Here is a 22802-nt window from a genome sequence, read left to right as displayed (position 1 = left end):
ATGAATTCTTGTATTCATTGCATGAAATACTTGTATGTAATGGTATACATAGTTCACAAGACATTTGAATGAACTTTAAAGGGATAAATTATATGTTACGTTATAATTAAATATTAAAATTCATTTTTTGTTTTCCATTCTCTCACCATCATGCATTCTAAACCTGCATAATTATGAGAAATATCACAGAATTGTATTTTTATTTTTGGTCCATAAAATGCAAGTCAATGGTTACCTTCTTCAAACTTCAAACACAAACAGATTAACTTGAGGATAAGTAAATGATGAAAGAATTTTCATTTCTGAGTGAAATATCCCTTTAAAGGGTTAGCTTAATTTTCTAATTTTAAAGTTCTAATTTAAATTTTTTGGGTGAACTAACACTTTAAGTACATTTTATGTCCTTTTTTTAAGCTTGAAGCTTATCGTAATTGCATGGAGAAGAACCACCAGCACATTATTTAAAATATACCCTTTTTGTTTCATAGAGGGGAAAAATCACGGTGAACTATCCCTTTAACTGAACAGCCTTTTCTTTCTGTCATAATAAAACCGTAGGAAACATTAGCAACTGAAGTTAATTAACCTTATCAGTTCTTTATCAGCTAACAAGATTATCAGAAGCTGCATGTGCCAAAGAGCTGTCTACAATGTCTAATTCTAACCTAGGAAATGAGACTATGATATATAATGGTACACATGATTTTTTTTAATGATAATTTCACCAAGATGTAGGATGCAGTGAATTTGTTTTGGTACCCCATGCTATGAAAAGTTCAAAGTGAAATGGTACTCCCAGTAAAATATCCCATAAATGTAACTTTAAATTCTAAGAGGTTTCTCATTGGTATGGAGGCCTTCAAAGGAACCATCTTCATACAGACTGACTTGCAGCTGCTGCAAGATTTTTTTTCACCTCTCAGCTCAGCCCATATTTTTGCCAGTGATCAGTGGAAAAAGCTAAATTTACTCCGCCACACTAACTTGGAATCACTCACAAATCAGCGAGGTCACTTCTGTATTTCTTTGACAAGGCTAACATCAAGTCAAGCACAGACATTCATACAATACAGGTTCTTTTCATTTTTCTGACAGACGACCATATATTTATGTGACTGTAGCTCTTCAAAGCAACGTAAATATCAAACAGAATGACCTCCTCAGAAAAAACTCTATTTGTAAACTGATAAAAAAGTATGTGATGCACATGGAAGGGAAAGAAATGTGTACTACTGTAGTGTTTCTTTGACAAGTCTGTGATTTCACCAGCAGTTTTTATGTAATTGCTTCAGCCATCACCAACACTGGAGCTGTCATTGTCAAATAAAACTGTTAAAAGCCAGGAAAAAAACTCTTGACAGCAAATGCATTTTAGTGAAGACTGCTGGTTGTAATCTCAAGGATAAGTACCATGCTTCGGAAAAATCTGAAATTCATCTAAATAATGACTCAGGCTGGTGGTCAGACACAGAAAGAAGGTTATTATCTAATCGCCTTCAATAACGCTGGCGGCTCACAATAAACAAACTCTGTGCCGCTACGGGAAACTTTTAATAATACATCAACTTTCAAACCGAGATGACAGTTTTAGGTTTTCAGAGGTTGACGCCAAACTAAAACACATGGGACTAGGATGAATGTGAGTGATTGTAGTAGGGTCAGGAGGAAGGTCCCGTCCATGACTCCTGTCCTGATTGCCTCGTGTCAGCTCTTATTTCAGGCGGTCCTCTAGTACAGCCAGATCGATATATCCTGGGTCTGATGGGGCGTATTGTCCCGATGCTCCTAGTGTTTGACTGCCATGAACTGTGTCTCCCCCCAGCTATTACAGGCTGTAATTGTTTCTTCCTTGAGCACTTCACTGCCGTAGCCACCTCTGAGGAACTGACGTCCCTGGATCTCTTGTCAAGAGCATACAAATCAACACATTTTTAAAACACGCACAGCCTCAAAAGCTGCCACAAGCTTTTACGGGATGTGGTTCAAATTAATTTCACTCATAATTGGTTCATGCCACATGTTGACGGGTTAACTGCATCACAAGACTTCAGAAATATATCTAAATGGCAGCATGAATGTTTAATTGTCAGGGGCTGGCAGTATAGCTGAGTAAAGTACTAAATATTTTTTTTTAAATGTTATGTTGACAAAGGTTGCCAGTGCATTGTACTATATTGGCCCATCGCTAATAATTGAGAATGTTTTCAATATGACACTTATGAGTCACACTGAAGGAATTTCAAATGAATTTGCTGTAAAAAACACAACAACAAACACAGAAGTCATGTCTGTTACGGGATATGTGGTTGTAGGTAAGATAAATAAAGATAAGGAACACGACGATGCATCAACTCACTTTTTTCCCTTTATTTAACGTGTAGACAGAACGAAGATACAAATCAAACTGAGTGCTTATAAAGGAACAGGAACAAAGGAGTAAATGAGATAATTAACACAAAACAGGTGAATAGAATGAATGATTAACTAATGACTGGAAACTAGAACAGGAAATACCAAATACTAAAAAGGAAACCAAACCGTGACAATGTTTTTGTTCCTACCTCCCATTTGTTGTCCTTGGTTTGTCTCTTGAGTTTAATGTTCCAGTTTTCAGCGCTGACTTCAGCACAATGAGCTATCGTCATGGCAACAGGATAGGACAGGTTCAGCCCCGGAGGTCCATACGTGATCTCTGGCCCTAACAGAATCTCACACCTTTCATCTGATTGGGCACTAGCAGAAAAAATGAAAAATAAAAAAGATCAAGAGAAGCTACACCATTATTTATTTTTAAATAAATAAAATACACTCAGGGTCAGTATTTATTTATTTATTTTTTTTAATTACTACTTTTATTTTATGTGAGGATGCATTAAAATTGATGCATGTGACAATATGTACATTTTTAATGTTACAAAAGATTTTTTCTATTCTATTTCAAATAAATGTTCTTTTACATTTTCTATTCATCAAAAAACTTTTAAAAACTTGATTCTTGAGCAGCATTTCTGAGATACTCTTTTCAGAAACATTTTGATTGGTAGTGTGAACAAACAAATGTGTGGATTTGGCAGATGCTTTACTCAAAGCAGGTTAGACTGCATTCAAAGTATGCTTTTTATCAGTGCATGCAATCCTTGAGAATCAAACCTTGATATCACTAGCATTACACTTGACTGTTTGAGCTACAATAGACCAATAATTAAAAGTCAACACATTTAGCTAAATCAAATAAAAATGATAACAAAACACATGCATAAATCCTTATCCATCATTATCCTGCATAAATAATATAATGATGAAAACTGTCACGTCTGCAGTCTAGAGAATCTTTACAAACATGACTCAGAGAAACTTGATTTGGGAGAAGCTACTGATTCTCTGAGGGCACTGGAGTCGTTTAGCAGCTCTTGCATATTCATTAGTCATTGCTTATGATCATCTGGCCATTATCTCTACCTTCCATCTTTTCCTTGTGGTGGTAAACCATAACATAAAATGCATTAATGAGAAAGAATTAATGAAGGGTTTGGCCTTTTATGCAAATTTAAAGGTAAAAAAAAAGGAAACTGAAAGGAAGGGGAAGCCTTTTGGTTGTCAACACTGCATAGTCTGTACAACATGAAAATGCATATATGCATAATGTGGTCCTTTTCATTTAAATTTTCTAGCAATAAACATTAGATAGACATCAACATTTAATAGACAAAACCGAGACAATTAAAAGCTGATTTAAGCTTCAAGCAGGGCTGTGAACAATAGTTGTAAATTTAGCCAACATTGAGTTAAATTATATTAATAAATAATTCTGTTGGGTAATAGTATGTCAAATATATCTAATAAACTACATTTTTTTAAAAGTGCTTCTCTTACTTTAAAGAAAGAAATGGGACACCAAAGTGCCATGCATATCCAAAGTTTTTTCCAACTAACCACTTTGTAATAGAAAATTCACTACAAACTGAAAATCTAGGAGCACCACAGCAGAAGAACGCGCTTTAAGGACTTTTGCAGTATGCCCAAAGGATGCCATAAGCTTTTACAGTTTACCTGAATTTATATTAATTCAGCTTTGCTGAAGAGGGAATAAGGACTAAAACACTCTTTACAGCCAATCAGTCTGTCCTTATCCAACTCGCTTCAAGTGTTCTTCTATTTATATCTAACTACTATTCAGGCATGTCAGGTCTGTAGGAACTTCACTGTGATTCAAATCTCATTCAAGTTTCTAAAAGAGGCTGTATGAAGGACAATGCATGATGAATGTCTGAAATGTGTCAACTGTTTGTGTTTGACACTGACATCCTTGAGGCAAAACATTGTCCTCGAATTAACTTTTCATTTCCAGTGTGTATTTGAACAACAAGCAAAAACCACAGCCCCTCAATTTAAATCTTTATTGTCTTTACATAATGCAAATAACATCGTACTTATTTTTAAAATATTAAAATGGACGAAACTTTCAGTCAAAATTGTAATGCCAGGTACAGATCTCTCTGGTATTCACACCACAGAAGACCGAATTTCTCTATGTAAACAGTTTTTCGACACAACACTGGTCTGCATTTTTGAGTCAAGGCTGGGGGCAGATTACCTGGGTTGCATAAGGAACTGCACTTCTAACTGAGTTTCCACTCTAGTACCTTAAGTAGCTTGTCATGTTTTTTACTACTCTCCTCCTCATCATCAAGGGTCTTACCCTGCAAGCTCCTAGGTCTGTATTGAGAATCATTATTCAAAAAGACTGATGAGTCACTGCTAGAGGGCCAGGCGGCAGAGTGCTGGAGCATTAGCAGACACTGTAGGAGGCGACAGGCAAACTTAATGCTTCCATTATGTATTCATTCTTTCATTTGGGCATCTGACCGTGACTTCAGTGTGGCAAATTGATCAGTACCTTGCCTTGAAGAAATAGTTCCACAAAAACGAAAAGTCCATAATCACTTACTCATCTTCATGTCATTTGAAACTTGAATGACCTTCTTTCTTTGTGGAACACAAAAGGAATTGTATCAAAATGCCCAAACTGCTCCTCAAGCAAGATGTCAAAAGCAAAGATTTCATAAAGATTGTCTGTGAATAAAGACCTAAACTGGCAAAGACTTATACAGGCTGAAATTCCTTGCATGAATTTTACTTTATCCCCATCCACTTGCACTGAAAGGAAAACAGCAGCTACATGATCAATTTCTCTATCTGTCTCCCACAGAAGAAAATCAAAGATAATATAATTGTAGATGTTTTTAATAAGCCACAAACCATAAACAAAAAGCAGACCTAGAAACATAAAGACACATTAAAAAATGTAAACAATGTCATAAAATATTGAGCTCAGATAACCCACTACTCTTAAAAACATTTTATTTTTATAATTATTAGTCGTGATAGCAGTAGTAAATTTTTGATTGACACCTGGAACCCAATCAAAATTTATACAAAATTACACAACATTGCTTCTTCACTTCACGACACTTTAGAAATTAAATGTCCAGTGAGTGGCACTAAAAGTGCGATCAGTTTTATCCAAAACTGATGAATGTGAGTCTACACCAGTGGTCTCAAACTCAGTTCCTGGAGGGCCACAGCTCTGCAGAGTTTAGCTCCAACCAGTCCCAAATCACACCTGCTCGGAAGTTTCTAGTAATCCTGAAAACCTTGATTAGCTGGATCAGTTGTGTTTGATTAGGGTTGGAGCTAAACTGTGCATAGCTGTGGCCCTCCAGGAATTGAGTTTGAGATCAATGGTCTACACGAACCCCTACCCCTAATACTAACTGATAGTACTGACAAGCAAATGTGAGGATAAAAATGCGTTTGCTAAAGCAACCATGCCAATTTAGCTTCTACAAGTCTTTGAGTTCTTTTATCTTGACCTGAGCATAAGTACAATGCTGTACCAGGTGAGCTACCAAGCAAGTTTACAATGTTAGAAAAGCCATACAAATGCTGCTTATGTGATGCATGCAAATGTAAAAATGTGTTACAAATCAAGCTCTACGTTGTTTGGAAGTCTTAAAGAATTATGTAAGGAATTGTGCAAAAAGAAGTCTTCATAAATCAATAGTTTTTGTAATTTTGCAAAAAATATAGGTAGAGAGAGACGCATTTACAATAAGCTTATGTTGCACACCTGGAAAGTGATCTCGATAAGTCACAACCCATTCATTTCATGTAGGCCACTGATATTTCTGAAACCTTCACCTCATGTGTGCATAATTTAACAGTTTATAAAAAGTTCTATTAATTTTATTTATTTATAAGTAAAACATTTTTAGTTAGGATAAAATTACAGAGTGCACCTTGAACTCAAGGCTCCAGGCTAAATCAGTGTTCTGCCACAGACTCATAATGTCCTCATTTTGCACTCATTTGTTGTAACTGTTTCCTCCATCATCCTGTATCGTTATGAAGATGTATTCAGTCTGAGTACTGACAGCAAGTTGTGTTGGATCTCCTTCAGGTTTTGGCAGAGTGCAACAGTCATATTGTCTCTAGAGACACATCAAGGCTCACGCAGGGTCATTACCTTTACATGCTGAGAATACATAATACACAACATGTCAAAATCTAAGACCTTCAAGAAAGTTTTATGGGGTAAGATTTGGGTGGGGGTGTAGACCGTGACCTATAAATGCCAAAACAACTTACATAAAATGATCACTCAATGATCAGGATAAAAAATATTTACTTCTTTGAATTTCATGTACGATGTGATAAAGGAAAATCAAGTCACGGCTTGTGACATAATCAGACTTCAGCTTTTCACCTAAAAAAATTCAATAACTCATAAAGTCAGAATTCTGCTACTTTGACAGAGCTTTTATGGCATTACACATCCCAGTTTTAAGTCAGATTCCAACTTGAAATATTCATAATCAGATCTCAATTTAAGGCGCGAGAGTCTTGATGATAAAAATCAATTTAAATATGCATTCCATATTCATTTGGTCCAACTAATGGGATTTCTTCCCATAAAACAGATGACGATATTCCTGTATACCACAAGCACTTAAAAAAAAAAAAAAAAAATTAATTTACCGAATTTGCATCTATTTCATCTAATGTGTAACTATTTAAAGCAGAAGCATCTGACTTTAAATATGTAACCTTTCAAAGTCGTACTGTTAATAAACATATTTAGCTATTCTAACTGAACTTACTTTCATCACTGGTTTAAGTAGCAGTGTCATTTTCATCTGTCCTACAGCCAGAACTACCCTACAGTTGTATTAATATATGCCCTTGAAAGACAATAGTATATAGGTGGAAGCTAAAATCAATTGCATACAAAATTCTACAAATTACACATTCTTTTCATTCATTACAATGAATAAAAATAATGTGTTCCTCTTCGGAAACTCGAGCTGCGTCCGAGAACGCTAGGGGAACGCCTTCAGCGTGACCGTGCTCTGATACAAGTGTAATCTGTCCAAAGGATGGGCGCGAGTCGCGACGTCAAGGGCGGGTGACGGAATGGCCAGGAAGCATAAAAGCATGTGCAGTGGAACCGGCGTCAGCTTTTGTCATTCAGCAACCGCTACTCTGTGTGTGTCTGTCGATCAGTGAGGTAAGTCTTATTTAGTGTTGTTTGTTTACAGTCACTTGAAATAAGCTCCACAATGTCTTTAAGTGCAGGGAACTAGCACTTGGGCGAGAGCATATCGCATTACAGGCTGTGTGTTCTTCACTGCTGGGGATGCACACAGCCCGTGTGTGGTCTGCTTGAGAGCAGAGCACGCAGAGTCAGCCCGCTTTGTGAGCTTTTGTCACTGCGTATGCTTGCTCTCAGAGGGCTCTCTTTGAGGAGGGAACTCTCACCAGCTGAGGCACGGCGGCGAATGAGATCGCGGGGATCGCACTTAGATCTGGCGGACGGGTTGAAGATGGGTTCCACCTGCATTCCCCAGAGCTAGCGCTCTCGCTTGGGGCTGGAAGCGGCTTTGCAGTGCGGTTCTTCCCCCTTTGAGTGAGAGCTAGCTGGTGCAACGCGCGTTGCTGAGGTGACGTGTGCATTCTCGTTCATTTCATGAATCCCTTTTATATCAGACCATGTTTACTTGACTGGTTGTTTCTGCATTTAATTTTGAGGAATTAAATGATCTATTGGATTTTCTCGAGTGAGAGCACAATGTTTTACTTCTCTTCCTCTGAGGAGGTTGAGGTGGTTAGCAGGGGTTGCTGGGCAGAGCAGGCCCAACCGTGTACCAGCTCCTCATTTAGGGGGTGTCACTTCTCGTACTCCCCAGAATGTTGGAGTCAGAGTGGTGCTCCCAGGCTGTAGCTTTCTAGCGGAAGGCGGATCTGCGGACCGTCATTCTCGCTGGATAGTCTTCGGCTAAAACATCCTGCTGCCTATGGCCCAGGACTTCTGAGGGCCGGCCCCTCTGGGGCAGAATAGTGTACACCACGGTACTCGGTGCCTGTCTCTCCTCAGTGCCCTCAGGAGATCGGTCTGCCAACCCTGCCACATACGGTGTTCCAGGGCGCAGCGATTTCCAGTGAGCACACATCTCAATTTCTTCCGCCCGGAATCGTAGCGGAGCTGAGATGCTCGTCACCCCTTCGGGGGTCTCTAGAGCGGTCAGTTCGGCTTTCTCCTGCCGGTGTGCCGTTCCAGGATACCAAACTAGTCGCTCTGATTACACCAGAAGCCAGTCTCCAGAGACTGGTTCCCTTAGTGGACACCTGGCGGTGTGGGAGCCCCTGCCAAGCGTGTCTCATTGGGTCCTTCCTTGCAGGCTCTGGTTCTACCAGTCTAGTCTTCCTAGAAGATGACGCGGGTCTGAGGACAATAGGAGACTTCGACTGAGGGCACTCATGAGGGCAAGTCCCGCTGGGGAAGAGCGGCGTACACTGCGGTATACGGTGCCCGTTTCTCCTCAGTGCCCTCAGGAGATCGGGCTGCCAACCCTGCCACGTTCGGTGTTCCAGGGCGCAGCGATCTCCAGCGAGCATACATCCCAGTTTCTTCTGCCCGGAAACGTAGTGGAACTAGGATGTGCGCCACCCCTTCGGGGATCTCTAGAGCAACTAGTACGGCCTTCCCCTGCTGGTGTGCCATTCCAGGGCTCTGATTACACCAGAGGCCAGTTTCGGGAGACTGGCTCCCTTGGCAGGGGCTTCGTGAGGTTTGCTTTGGGGGCAAAGCATACCAATATCTGTTCTTCCCCTCAAAACGGTCAATGCAAGCATTGTAAGCCTCCTCTCGCTGCTGAAGGTTTCAAGGCCTCCGCTTGCTAGAGCTCCACTGGGACAGTCTGTGAGTGGTAGGCCCCAGGTAAGCCTCCTTACAAAAACCCAGCGTGTGGAGAGTAGCAGGTTCTAGAGAGTCGTCATGCTGAGGCCTCTGCTCCTAGAACCTGACCGTTTCGGTGAGTGTCGCAGGCCTCCTCTCACGCAGAGAGTTTTTGATGCCTCCACTCGCCAGAGCTCCGCTGATGCAGTTTTGTGAGGGGTAGCTTACCTCTTAACAGGATACCTAGTGTACGGAGCGTAGCAGGCCTCCTCTCGATCCAGAGAGTTGTCATGCTGAGGCCTCCGCTCCAAGAACTCGTCCTTTCGGTGAGTGTCGTCAGGCCTCCTCTCACTCAGAGAGTTTAGAGGCCTCCACTCAACAGAGCTCCGCTAGGAGGATGCCCAGTGTACAGAGTGTAGTAGGCCTCCTCTCAATCCGAGAGTCTTCATGCTGAGGCCTCCGCTCCAAGAGCTCAGCTGTTTCGGCAAGTGTTGTCAGGCCTCCTCTCGCTCAGAGAGTTTTAGAGGCCTCCGCTCGCCAGAGCTCCGCCTGGACAGTATCAGAATCAGAATCAGAATGAGCTTTATTGCCAGGTATGTTTGCACATACAAGGAATTTGTTTTAGTGACAGTAGCTCCACAGTGCGACAGAATGACAGCAACAGGACAGGACACAGAAAATAAAAAGTTTAAATTAAAAATAAAATAATGTACAAATACAGTATACAAAAATGGACAATGTGCCAAATAGCACAAACACAATATACAAAATAGACAATTCGTTATGTACAGGTATGTTAGGTGCAAATTTGAAATGTAATAAGTATGTGTGTAAAATAAAAATAAAAAGTATGATAGTGTTGTGTGTTTCATGTTTATTGTTAAGAGTTCAAGTGTTCATGAGATGGATTGCCTGAGGGAAGAAACTGTTTCTGTGTCTGGTCGTTCTGGTGCACAGAGCTCTGTAGCGTCGACCAGACAGCAACAGTTCAAAGAGGGAGTGTGCTGGGTGTGAGGGGTCCAGAGTGATTTTACCAGCCCTTTTTCTCACTCTGGATAAGTACAGTTCTTGGAAAGTGGGAAGGGTTGTACCAATGATTCGCTCAGCAGTCCGGACTACCCTCTGTAGTCTTCTGAGGTCAGATTTGGTAGCTGAGCTGAACCAGACAGTTATTGAAGTGCAGAGGGTGGATTCAATGATGGCAGAGTAGAACTGTTTCAGCAAGTCCTGTGGCAGGTTGAACTTCCTCAGCTGGCGAAGGAAGTACAACCTCTGCTGGGCCTTTTTCACAATAGAGTCAGTGTGAATGTCCCACCTCAGGTCCTGAGAAATTGTGGTGTCCAGGAACCTGAATGACTCCACTGCAGTCACAGTGCTGTTCATGATGGTGAGTGGGGGGAGAGCAGGGGGGTTTCTCCTGAAGTCCACAATCATCTCCACAGTTTTGAGCGTGTTGAGCTACAGGTTGTTAAGACTGCACCAGACAGCCAGCTCCTTAACCTCCTGTCTGTAAGCAGACTCGTCACCGTCCTGAATTAGGCCAATCAGTGTGGTGTCGTCTGCAAACTTCAGCAGCTTGACAGAGGGGTCTTTAGATGTGCAGTCGTTGGTGTAGAGGGAGAAGAGCAGTGGGGAGAGAACGCAGCCCTGAGGAGCTCCAGTGCTGATGGTGCGGGTGCTGGATGTGTATTTTCCCAGCCTCACTAGCTGCTGCCTGTCTGTCAGGAAGCTGTTGATCCACTTACAGACGGAGGTGGGCACGGAAAGCTGAGTTAGTTTGGTCAGGAGGAGGTCTGGAATGATAGTGTTAAAGGCCGAGCTGAAGTCCACAAACAGGATCCTCACATAAGTCCCTGGTCTGTCCAGGTGTTGCAGTGTGTAATGCAGTCCCATGCTGACTGCATCATCCACAGACCTGTTTGCTCTGTAGGCAAACTGCAGGGGGTCCAGTAAGGGTCCAGTGATGTCCTTCAGATAAGCCAAAACCAGTTTTTCAAATGACTTCATGACCACAGATGTTAGAGCCACAGGTCTGTAGTCGTTAAGTCCTGTAATCTTGGGTTTCTTTGGGATGGGGATGATGGTGGAGCGTTTGAAGCATGAGGGGACTTCACAAAGCTCCAGTGATCTGTTGAAGATCTGTGTGAAGATGGGGGCCAGCTGGTCAGCACAGGATATCAGGCAGGCTGGTGTCACACCGTCTGGGCCTGGTGCCTTCCTTCTCTTGTTCTTTTTGAAGACCTGGCGCACATCATCTTCTCTTATCTGCAGTTCAGGTGTGGGGGAGAAGGGGGTTGCAGGAGGTATGAATGGTGGTTTTTCAAACCTACAATAGAACTCATTAAGATCGTCTGCCAGTTGTTGATTCTCCACAGTGCTGGGGGATGGTGTCTTGTAATTGGTGATGTCTTTCAGACCTTTCCACACTGAAGCCGTGTCACTGGAAGAGAACTGGATCCTTAACTTATCTGAATAATTCCTCTTTGCCACTCTGATCTGCTTTTCCGGTGTGTATTTAGCCTGTTTATACAAGACTCTGTCCCCGTTCCTGTAAGCATCTTCTTTGGCCTGACGGAGCTGTCTGAGTTTTGCAGTGAACCACGGTTTGTCGTTGTTATAAGTTAGATGAGTCCTGGTAGGAATGCACATATCCTCACAGAAACTGATATATGATGTTACAGTCTCTGTGAGCTCGTCCAGATCATCAGCAGCTTCAAAAACACTCCAATCAGTAAGGTCGAGACAGGCTTGTAAAACCCGCTCTGTCTCATTAGTTCATCTATTTACAGTCCTTAATACAGGTTTAACAGATTTAAGTTTCTGCCTGTAGGTTGGAATAAGATGGACCAAACTGTGATTAGAGAGTCCTAAAGCTGCTCGTGGAACAGAGTGATATGCGTCCATTATCGCTGTGTAACAGTGATCCAATATATTGCTGTCTCTGGTGGGACATGTGATGTGCTGTCTGTATTTTGGCAGTTCGCGGGAGAGATTTGCTTTATTAAAGTCCCCGAGAATGATTAAAACAGAGTCCGGGTGTTGTTGTTCTGTGTCTGTGATCAGTTAGTTTCTGTAAAGCTGAGCTCACGTGTGCTTGCGGTGGAATGTAGACACTCACGAGAATGAACTAGCAGAACTCCCGCGGCGAGTAGAAAGGTTTACAGTTGATGAAAAGCGTTTCTAGATCTGAACAGCACATCTTCTTTAACACATTTACATCTGTACACCACCTCTCATTGATGTAGAAGCATGTCCCGCCGCCGCACGATTTCCCCGTTGATTCCGTGTCGCGATCTGCTCTGATCAGCATGAAGTTAGGCAGATGTAAGGCGCTGTCTGGAATGGTGTCATTCAGCCAGGTTGCCGTGAAACACACAGCAGCAGAGTTTGAAAAGTCCGTATTAAACCGGGAAAGCAGAAGGAGTTTGTCCGTTTTGTTGGGTAGAGAGCGGAGATTAGCCAGATGGCAAAGGCAATCGAAATCCACGCTGTCTGAGCTTCACAAGTGCGCCGGCTCGCTTCCCTCGTCTGTGCATCCTGAAGCATCTAAAGAGCGCCGCAGCTCCGCCGACTACTATGTTCAGCAAAACATCCGAATAAATCGAAAATCGGTTGGAGATTTTGTGGCGTGTTCTGCCAAATGTTCAGCAGTTCTTCCTTGGTGAAACTGATCGTGTTAGACAAACAAAAAACAGGAAAAACTAACAAAAACACAAAAACAACTGGAGAGCCAAGCACAATGGCTGCCATGCGCGGCACCATCTTGTTTATAACATCAAGAATGTATCTGTGAGTAGTAGGCTCTAAGTAAGTCTCCTTACAAGACGTCTAGTGTGTGAAGTGTAGTAGGCCTCCTCTCAATTCGAGAGTCGTCATGCTGAGGCCTCAACTCCAAGAGCTCGACTGGTCATCAGGCCTCCTCTCGCCTACAGAGAGTTTTAGAGGCTGGGGCAGCTATGTGAGTCGTAGGTGTACCTCCTCACAAAATGCCCAGTGTCTGGAGTGTTGCAGGCCTCCTCTCAATCCAGAGAGTTCTAGAGGACTCCGCTCGCCTGAGCTCTGCCCAGACAGGATCTGTGAGTAGTAGGCTCTAAGTGAGTCTCCTTACAAGACGTCCAGTGTGTGGAGTGTAGAGGCCTCCTCTCAATTCGAGAGTCGTCATGCTGAGGCCTCCACTCCGAGAGCTCGGCCGTTCGGCGAGAGTCGTCAGGCCTCCTCTCGCTCTGAGAGTTTTAGAGGCCTCCGCTTGCCAGAGCTCCGCGGGGGCAGTTATGTGAGTGGTAGGCTCTAGGTGAATATCCTTGCAAGATCTCCAGCGTATGGAGTGTGGCAGGCCTCCTCTCGATCTAGAGAGTCGTTATGCAGAGGTCTCCGCTCCAAGAGCTCACCTATTTTGGCGAGTGTTATCAGGCCTCCTCTCGCTCAGAGAGTTCTAGAGGCCTCCGCTCGCCGGAGCACGAGGAAACTGTAAGCCCTGAGGTGGAAGCGTCACTTCATGATGCGGAGGTTGCTAGCTCGACCCAGTCAACTGCCCGATTGGTACAGTTCTGGAGTTTGTGCAGGCCTGTTCCTCCGTGTGGTTAACTCACTCCACCCTGAAGGTCTACGTGGCGGCTTTACCGGCCTACTGCGCCCCTCTTGGTGGCCAATCAGAGGGTAGACACCCCCTAGTTACATGTTTCCTCCAGAGGCTGAGGCCTCCGGCCAGAGAGTTTTTGCTATGTGGTGGATACAGGATGCTATAGCTTCGAGTCCTCTGCTCTCCTCTTTCCTGGGGATCAAGACTCATTTCTCAGAAGTTGGCCTTCTGAACGCAGGCCCCGCCCACTTTAGCCACTTCTGGCCTTTTTTCTCTCGCCCTAGCTGTACTCCATCCACACTGAGCAGGGATTTGTCAGTCTGGAGGTGTAGGTATCTCATTCCCCTAGCGTTCTCGGACGCAGCTCGAGTCCCTGAGGAGGAACGTCTTAGCTTACGTATGTAACCCCAGTTCCTCGAGGGAACGAGACGCTGCGTCTCGAAGCCATACTCCCGGCATCCCTGCGAGTGGTTGCTTCATTCCTGAAGCTGATACCGGTTCCACCGCACATGCTTTTATGCTTCCTGGCCATTACGTCACCCGCCCGTGACATCGTGCCCATCCTTTGGACAAATTACATTTGTATCAGAGCATGGTCACGCTGAAGGCGTTCCCCTAGTGTTCTCGGACGCAGCGTCTCGCTCCCTCTAGGAACTGGGGTTACATACGTATCCTAAGACGTTTTTCAACATCAAAAGCAAAGAATACAGACACTTTATGAACATAGCCTGAAACTATTTCAAAGTTAAATTTTTTTAAACCTGGATCTCTCTTTTGGCATGATATCCAGATTATGTAAATGAAACACTTTATGAAATATGTCCATCATTTTGTTGTGGTGGCCGGCTGTTTACTGTATAACGTCGGATCTAGTATAGGTTTTTATAAAAACAGAAATTTGAATTGTGGTAAAAAAATAAATAGATAAATAAATACATTTTTATAATTTTTCTGAACCTTTGAGAAGAAAAGCCAATGCTTATACAACAATATGAAAGTGATACAGTTATGTCGTCTACAGTCTTACCTAGACTCTTCTTGATTTATGAGCATGTACATTTCCCAAGAGGTGTCATCAGCAATCGCCCCGTGAGGTACCAGCAAGCTTACTCCTAGAAAACCAACACCATCAACATCAACAGTGAGATACTATTTATGTGCTGCTACACAGTACACATTGATTCTTATACTTCATAAAATAATCACCAATATGAGCATTCATTAGCACATAAAAAGACTTAAAAATTATTCCATGTCCTTATATTTACATATTAAGTGCTCATATATTTGACTACAATCTCGTGAAAGGTGAATATGTACACAATACCATCAGCAGCAGATTTTTAAATGTGTTTAGAAGACAAATACTTTGTAATCCTTTTCTTCGTCTTTACTAATTTATTAAAGTCAGTCAACAGATAATAACTCATGCATTTTAATAACTATAGATGTGTTTTTTGAAGTCTTCCTTTATTTTCCTCACTTCTTCATGCACACTCAAAAGTAAAAATAACAATAATTGTGTTTTTATGTAAAATAATAAAATCCTCAAACTCCACTCCTCTTGTTCTCTGTAGTTTCCAAGAATCTGATGTGAAACAAAGTGTTTTTCTTTGTCCCTAAGAACCCTTCAACACAAGGACCTCAGAAAGAGGGTTCAGTGAATTGTTGACCTTTGCAAGCATCAGCCAAAGAGAACATTTGGTTTTAGTGCACTTATTAGATTCAAACAGATGATTAGAGATATTTAGCATACTGTTCACAGATACCAAAGCCACAAATGAGAGTATTTTAATTTTTATTAGGTGAACTCCATCTAATCCAATTGCTAACAGAATACAAATGACTATAGCTTTACCGTACCTTAAGATTAAATCCATTCATGCTCAACATTGCATAGAAATAACTTGAATCTATGAAACACATACTTTCTCTCACCTGCGTTTGGAATGACTAAACGGCCACCCAGGTGCCCAAACACAGCACTTGTCTTAAACTGAGTCTTCCTGAGTGTGTGAATTCCATTAGAAGCAATCATAGTGGTCTTCTTTCCTTCCACTGTGCCGTAGTTTGGGTGAAGGTTAGCAGGAAGGGTCTCCTGATGGGCTTTCACATGGTACTCGGCCCGGTCCGCCACACCTAGTGAAACCATAAAGGAGCTCTGAACTTTGACCTTGTCTGGCAGGGGGTCAAAGAGCTCTTTGTCTATGGAGTCCTGAAAGCAGATTGGGCTGCTGTACGTCTGGCCGACAGTTATATCAGGCTGCATGGAGGAATTCAGCAGAAGTGGATTGCCTGGAGGAATGAAAACACAATCTATGATATTTTGGGTGTTTTATAGGAGTTGTTAATATAGGTAAAAAGAGAAGAATACAGTTAGATGGGGTTTTGACAGGCCAGCTCCAGTGCAACAGACCATGGCCTGAAAATCAAGGCATGCAAATAGAAAAGGATTAAATATTTAATTTGTTATTTTGGCTAAAATATTCATTCTAAGAGTGCTGGAAAAAGGAAAAATGTCTTATCTTGAAAAATACAAAAGTTAAAAGGACCATTTTAAGTATGTAAGAAAAGAAAGTGCTTTGGCACCTACTAAATTATTTATTTAGGCTTATTTTTACTGTTAAACAATTGGCCCTTCAAAATCTAACTACCTGAAATATGGTTCTGAATAGGTGTTAGATTATCGAGAGTAAAGAGCAGCGGTCGGCAACAGGTGGCCCGCCAGCAATAATATCTGGCCCGCACCCATAACCAGATTATTTTGATAGCGGCTGGTTCTGAAATAGATCTGTCATGACAGCAACAGTTACTCACAATCAGAGTATGTGAGCGGAGCGGAGTGTGAGTGGAGTGGTGTGATTTTGAATGGAGCGAGGAACGGATTTTTTAAAAGTTGGAGCGTCGTGGTTTTCACTCGCTCCAAGAGTGCTCCATAACTCGCAATTCTGACTTTATAACTCGCAGTTGTGAGTTTATATCTCACAATTCTGAGGGAAAAAACGTCAGAATTATGTGAAAAAAAGTCAGAATTGTCAGATAAAAAGTCAGAATTGTTAGATAAAAAGTCGCAATAACTTTTTATTTTTTTTTATTCAGTGGCGGAAACGGGCTTCCATAGAACTGTGATATTTCAAACATACTGAAATACTTTAGAGGCGGAGCGGTGTTTCTGATATCAGTGAGCACGGAGTGATTATTAAATGCTCAGAGCGCAGAGGGGAAATTGTTGGCGCTCCACTCACATAATCTGATCGGACACCGCCACACAAATGTCGCAGGATTTTACACAGAGTAACAGCTCACTACCAGTTACAAAATACACTGTAACAGTCAGTCACAGGCAATTCTGGTTGCAGTTTCATCAATTAATATATTAAATTATCCTTTGACTATGTTCTGGCCCACCATCTAGTGGTAATTTTAGTTTTTTGGCCCAATGCCAAACTTACTTGCCGACCCCTGATATAGAGCTAAGTACTTTGGTAATATGTTACATTTTAACTTAAACAAGGTCAGTGAACTGCAGGGGGTTAATGAGTTGAAGAAAGGCTATTAAAATATATATTTTTATTTTATGGTACAATTGTAATTTACAATAGTAGCATGTCTACTCTTTATAATAAAGAGTTAAAACTAATAATAATAAAGACCATGAAAAAGGTCCTATTTGGTTTCAGCAGCAGAAATATGAGATTTTCCATATAAAATGTAATTTTACAGTTGGCATGTATGGCAAAATAATTGGTCAAGTTGTGCATATATATAAATGAAAAACAATCAAAATAAAACATTTACTGAAATAAGAATCAATATTTTATCTTTTTACCTTCATGCCATTTGACCATTAACCAAAATCAGAGAACAATTAATATGCAAATATGTGTCATTTGTATATGTTTTGTAAATTATTGAAACATTAATTCAGCGAGTATATAGTTTAAGCAGTTTAAATGGCAAAAAGAAAAAAAGGTTTGGGGACACCTGCATTATTCCCTTTAAGATGGACCCATTGCTAGCTGGAATTTTAGATTATGCAAGCAGACCCGAGCAGCAAATGTACTTGTACTTTTCTCTAGTGACATCATGAGAGATTTGTGCATTCCTGTATAATGATTCATTTAGCTACTCAGGAGGACATACATATATGAACTACGTCTAAATGACCTTTTTGTTTTTCAAGTTTTTAAATCTGTCACCTCCCAGCTTCAACTCAGAACAGCTCTTGGAAGGGGGTCTTCAGCCCTCGCTGTTGCTTTCTCACCTTTTCCTGTCTGAAGCAGGCACACACCATCACCGAGCCCCCACAAATCATCCCGGTGCCAAAGTAGCTCTAACACTCAAGTCACTTAGTCCTTGCTGGCCAGCTGCTGCACAGTGAGCGGTGGGAGGCAGGAGGCTAATGGGTCTTTATTTTTAGGAAAATCGTTAATTACCCCAGGCTGGGCTGATCGGTGTCAGGCGTTTGGGATATTTCTAGTCGCCATGCTTGGACAGGTCAAGGTTTTGCAATAGGGTGACGACAGGTGTGTCTTATAAATTTGAACCACAAAGTTCTAAGGTGTCAGAATGGAACAAATTATGATGGAAAAATATTGATGCATGTGCACATTTGGAATTATCAATTCATCATTATCCTTTTAAGGTATATTCAGCCCAAAGTTGTCTTCATTTACTTTCTTTCTTCTGTAGAACACATACAATATTGTGAAGAACATTTCAACTGTTTATGTCCATATACAAAGAAAGTCAATGGGGTCCAAAGCAATTTTAACATCCATTGTATGGACAAAAAAAATAGTATGAGACATTTCTCAAAATACATTCTGTGTTCCACAGAAGAAACTAACTCAGGTTTAGAACGACATGTGGTGAATTAACCACTACCCATAGCAGAGAACTGAACCTGACTTAGTTTCACCAGACATATAAAGAAATTAAAGCACATTAAATGTTTCAACTTCTTAAATTCTCATCCACAACAAATTGGTTTTCCTCTCTTCAGAAGCAGGATATGATCACTGTGGGACAGACAATCTCAAAAAATGAGAGAGAAAAATGAAAGGACGAGACAGCAGGATGATAGGAGTTAATGAAACAGGCATGTAGTGGGCACCTTGCGGGGAAAGATCTGGAATTAGAGATGTGATTAAAATGACTCGGTGGCTCAGATTTCAAGAGCAGACAGGCGGGCAAAGGTCTGGAGTGTCATACTGTTACCTGTGATTTAGAGAGTCAGCTGGAATACTTCAGAAACTTTATCATAATTACACACTGAGAAAAACTGCGATAGATATCATGCAGCGAATTGAGTTAAAAGGAAAAGGGATAGAATGAATGATATAATGAATAACTCAAAACCTAAGAGGAAGAAAAGCAAATCAAAACCACATCAAATGCATTCAGATTTGGAACTTTTGAACCTTTAAAATAAACAACTGTTTAGAGAAGCTTCTATTGTCTTATTATACATCCCACATCCTTAAGTGTACATCCAACAAGTGTTCTTGTTTCCCTTGCATGGGGTTTGGTCTTTCCTATGAGCTCTGATGGGAACAGGATTGGCTGTTGGAATGAGGTGCAGCGGGAGGCTGGGAGAAATTTGGCCTTTTTAAATAGGATTGATGAACTGACAAATGCGGCTCAGCTGAGCCTTGATCCCCTCTTTCCTGTTGCATGCAAGTGGCAGGGGGGTTCGCCATCCCAGGCCTTGAGCACAGTAAACACAAGCTGCTAGTCGCAGCCTTTCAAAGTGCTGTCACAAGCAGGCAGGATTGATTACCCTGCGAGGTGATGGCTATCACTTTCTCTGACCCAGAAGTGTCAGCGGTGGTTAATATGGATGCGTGTAGCAGAACCAAATGTGGGTCATGTGACTATAGTCGTGGTCTTATCAACAAAAGTTATCGGCACAGCTGACAAAAAAGCAGAATTGAAGTCAACGTAGCATGCCTTACACATTTACTCCTCAAAGGATTTTGAGTTTTTTGTGTGCGAATGTGTGTTTGCTCAGGGGAGGCTGAAATGTGTGAGTGAAATATGTTAGTGTCTTACTGTGCAATAAATAACTCTTATGGCATGTGTGTCTGTATGCTTTACAAGCAATTAATTTATTTGGAATTGTCTGAATATTCATTGTGGCTTAGCCTGTTATTGTGACAAGTGGCACATAAACATCAGTAACACAAAAAATCAATTAATCCAACCGAACTGCTTCATCTACAGTTAACTCTTACCCTGTCTGGTGGTTTTGAAGTTGAAGGACTGGAAGCCCCCAGCAAGAGCAGATGAGTCAATGACGTCCACTCCATACTCACTTTGACTCTTCCTGTAGAGGGTGATGGCCACTATGAGGACGACCACAGCGATCACCCCCGCAGCCAGACCAGAGTACAGCGCAACATCAATAGCGTTCTCCATGCCTGGGATACAGCCATAAACACACATAAACACATACTTAGACTTAGGAAAAATCATTATTTACATGCATAAACATGCATATATTATTAGGGGTTCAAGCACGAAGTGCTGAAACCCTATTCTAACTGTTAGGATTTGTATTATTATTATTATTCCCTAAAACTGATTGTGCAGAACAAACTGTAAGGCCTAGAGAGCTGAAACTTGGTCAGATGGTAGTAGTCCAGCCTTCTTGTCAGATACCAAGGCTCGCCCCAATCGGCCTATTCAAAAATGCGAAATCGCTCCTAGCCCCTAAACCGCTTGTCGTAGACTCAAAAAAATGTCATTTTTGAAATCCTTGGGTCAAGGCGGTCGAAAGACTAAAAAAATCAGATTCGCGCTGCGAGGTACAGTTTTTCCCCAAAATTGAGCTATGTCCAAAACCTACTTTTGCGAACTAGTCCTAGGTTTTTCGCCCAATCCAACCCAAACCAGTTCAGAAAAATTCTCCGGAGAGTGAATATCAATAATTATCAAAAACAATTTCGACTCACTGTCACAATGGGGCGCCAAAACATTTGAAAGGGACAATTTTACGAAAAGGGCTATAACTTGTGAACAAAATGAGATACCTTCACCAAACTCGGTTAACGTGTAAGAGCTCAATCTTTGGTCAAATAAAAAAAATTGTGAAGCTCTGCCACTTGGTGGCGCTATAAGATGGAAAAAACATAAAAATGGCTATAACTAAGCAAGCGTTAGTCCAATTGACCTGAAAATTGGCATGCAGTGTCTTTGTCCCATGTGTCATAAGTGTCTATGAGGACATTGGCGTATCTAAAAATACATAGCCGCCATCGGCCAATGAAGTTTGAGCACCTATTAGACAAGGTTAACGGTGGCTGATCGGAACGAAACTTGGTGGGCATGTTTAATCCATGGCCCTAAAGGTCTGTAAGAATTTTGAAAGAAATCGGCCATTAGTTGGTGCTAACGAGATTTTTTGGCTCTGTATTCACATGGTATTTCACACATCCACACAATATGCATATCATTTGATAGATCTCCTCATAATGCACAACTTTGCCTCAAGAACCATTGCTGCCAATCAAATCATTCATTAATTATTCACAAATATGTGAAAAACCTACTTGTGCAAACTAGTCCCTAGTTTTCCGCTCAATCTCGATCAAACCACTGCAGTATTAATCTCTGGACTCTCTAGATCAATAATTATCAAAGATTATTGAATTTTGTCCTTTGCTTAGCTACAATGGGCTCATTTAATAAGGGGGTGGGGCCACATATACCCAAACGCCTATAAAACCTAAACGAAAACTCAAAACTTTACGAAACCTGGAGAAAACATGTGTCATATGATTCTAAACAATCTTGCAAAGTTTCATGGAGATCGGACCATAGGTGGCGCTATAACAGTTAAAAAATCCTTCAAAAACACAATATTTGTATAGAAAATTACCTCAAATTGTAGAACATGTTCATATATTCACACAAACACTATATCTCCATATAATTTGATAGATCTCCTTATTCTGAACAACTTTGCCTCTGAGACTAATACGGTCAATCAAGTCGTTCAGGAAATATTCTCAATTATGTTAAAAACCTACTTTTGCGAACTAGTCCTAAGTTTTTTGCTCAATATCGATCAAACCCCTGCAGTAATACTCTCTGGACTCTCTAGATCAATAATAATAATAAAAAAAATAAAATAATGAATTTTGTCCTTTGGTTAGCTGTAACGGGGTCATTAAAAAGGGGTGTGGCCAAATATACCCAGAAGCCTATAAAACCTAAACAAAAACTGGAAACTTTACGAAACTTGTTGAAAAAATGTGTAACATGACTTTTAACAAGCATGAAAAGTTTCATAGAGATTGGACCATAAGTGGTGCTATAACAGTGAAAAGGGCCTCTAAAACACAGTATTTCTATAGTGAATCAAATTGCAATAAAATGTTCATAATATTCACTTATACACTATATCTTCATATCATACGATAGATCTCCTCATTTTGAACAACTTTGCCTCTGGGATCAAAGCTGTCAATCAAACTGTTCATTAAATATTTGAGATTATTTTAAAAAAAGCTACTTGAACTAGTGAACTAGACTTCAAAATCGACTTCAAAATCAAAATCAATAAAATCAGTGTAGTACTATTGTCTAGACTCTCTAGGTCAATAATTATCAAAAAATATTGAACATATGCATTTGGACATGCATATCATTTAATAATATCTTCTTTACATAGTGTACCCAAAGGCCTATGAATCCCAAAAGAAATTCCCACAAAATCTCAAATCTGTTTAATATGATGCATAATTTCATTCTAAACAAGTATGCAAAATTTGAAGATTGGGCAAAAAAAATTAAACTATAATAACTGTAATGGTTAAAAACATGTTGTATGAGAAATTGCAAATTATAACCACTAGATGGCAGCAGAAGACCACTAATGGGCTTATTCAAATAATTCAGTGGTTCTCAAACCTGTCCTGGAGTACCCCCAGCCCTGCACATTTTGTATGGCCGTTTCTCAATACCAAGTTCGCAGAGTCTGGA

General features: G+C 41.1%; 1 protein-coding gene across 1 annotated transcript in view; it reads right to left on the bottom strand.

The window, feature by feature from the left end:
• LOC306869705 (netrin receptor UNC5D-like) overlaps window positions 1-22802 on the bottom strand; it is a gene marked incomplete at its 5' end in the record, with an annotated part of 145546 nt that overhangs the window by 9669 nt on the left and 113075 nt on the right. Inside the window, 4 exons of the mRNA XM_079416582.1 lie at window positions 2562-2733; window positions 14842-14926; window positions 15753-16109; window positions 20051-20236. Of these exons, the coding sequence (XP_079272708.1) occupies window positions 2562-2733; window positions 14842-14926; window positions 15753-16109; window positions 20051-20236 (800 nt within the window). The remainder of the gene's footprint in view (window positions 1-2561; window positions 2734-14841; window positions 14927-15752; window positions 16110-20050; window positions 20237-22802) is intronic.

The sequence above is a fragment of the Barbus barbus genome, assembly GCF_936440315.1.
Source record: "Barbus barbus genome assembly, chromosome: 5".
Taxonomy (NCBI): domain Eukaryota; kingdom Metazoa; phylum Chordata; class Actinopteri; order Cypriniformes; family Cyprinidae; genus Barbus; species Barbus barbus.
Note: the sequence above shows the minus strand (reverse complement) of the source record. Positions and strands in the feature narration are given on the sequence as shown.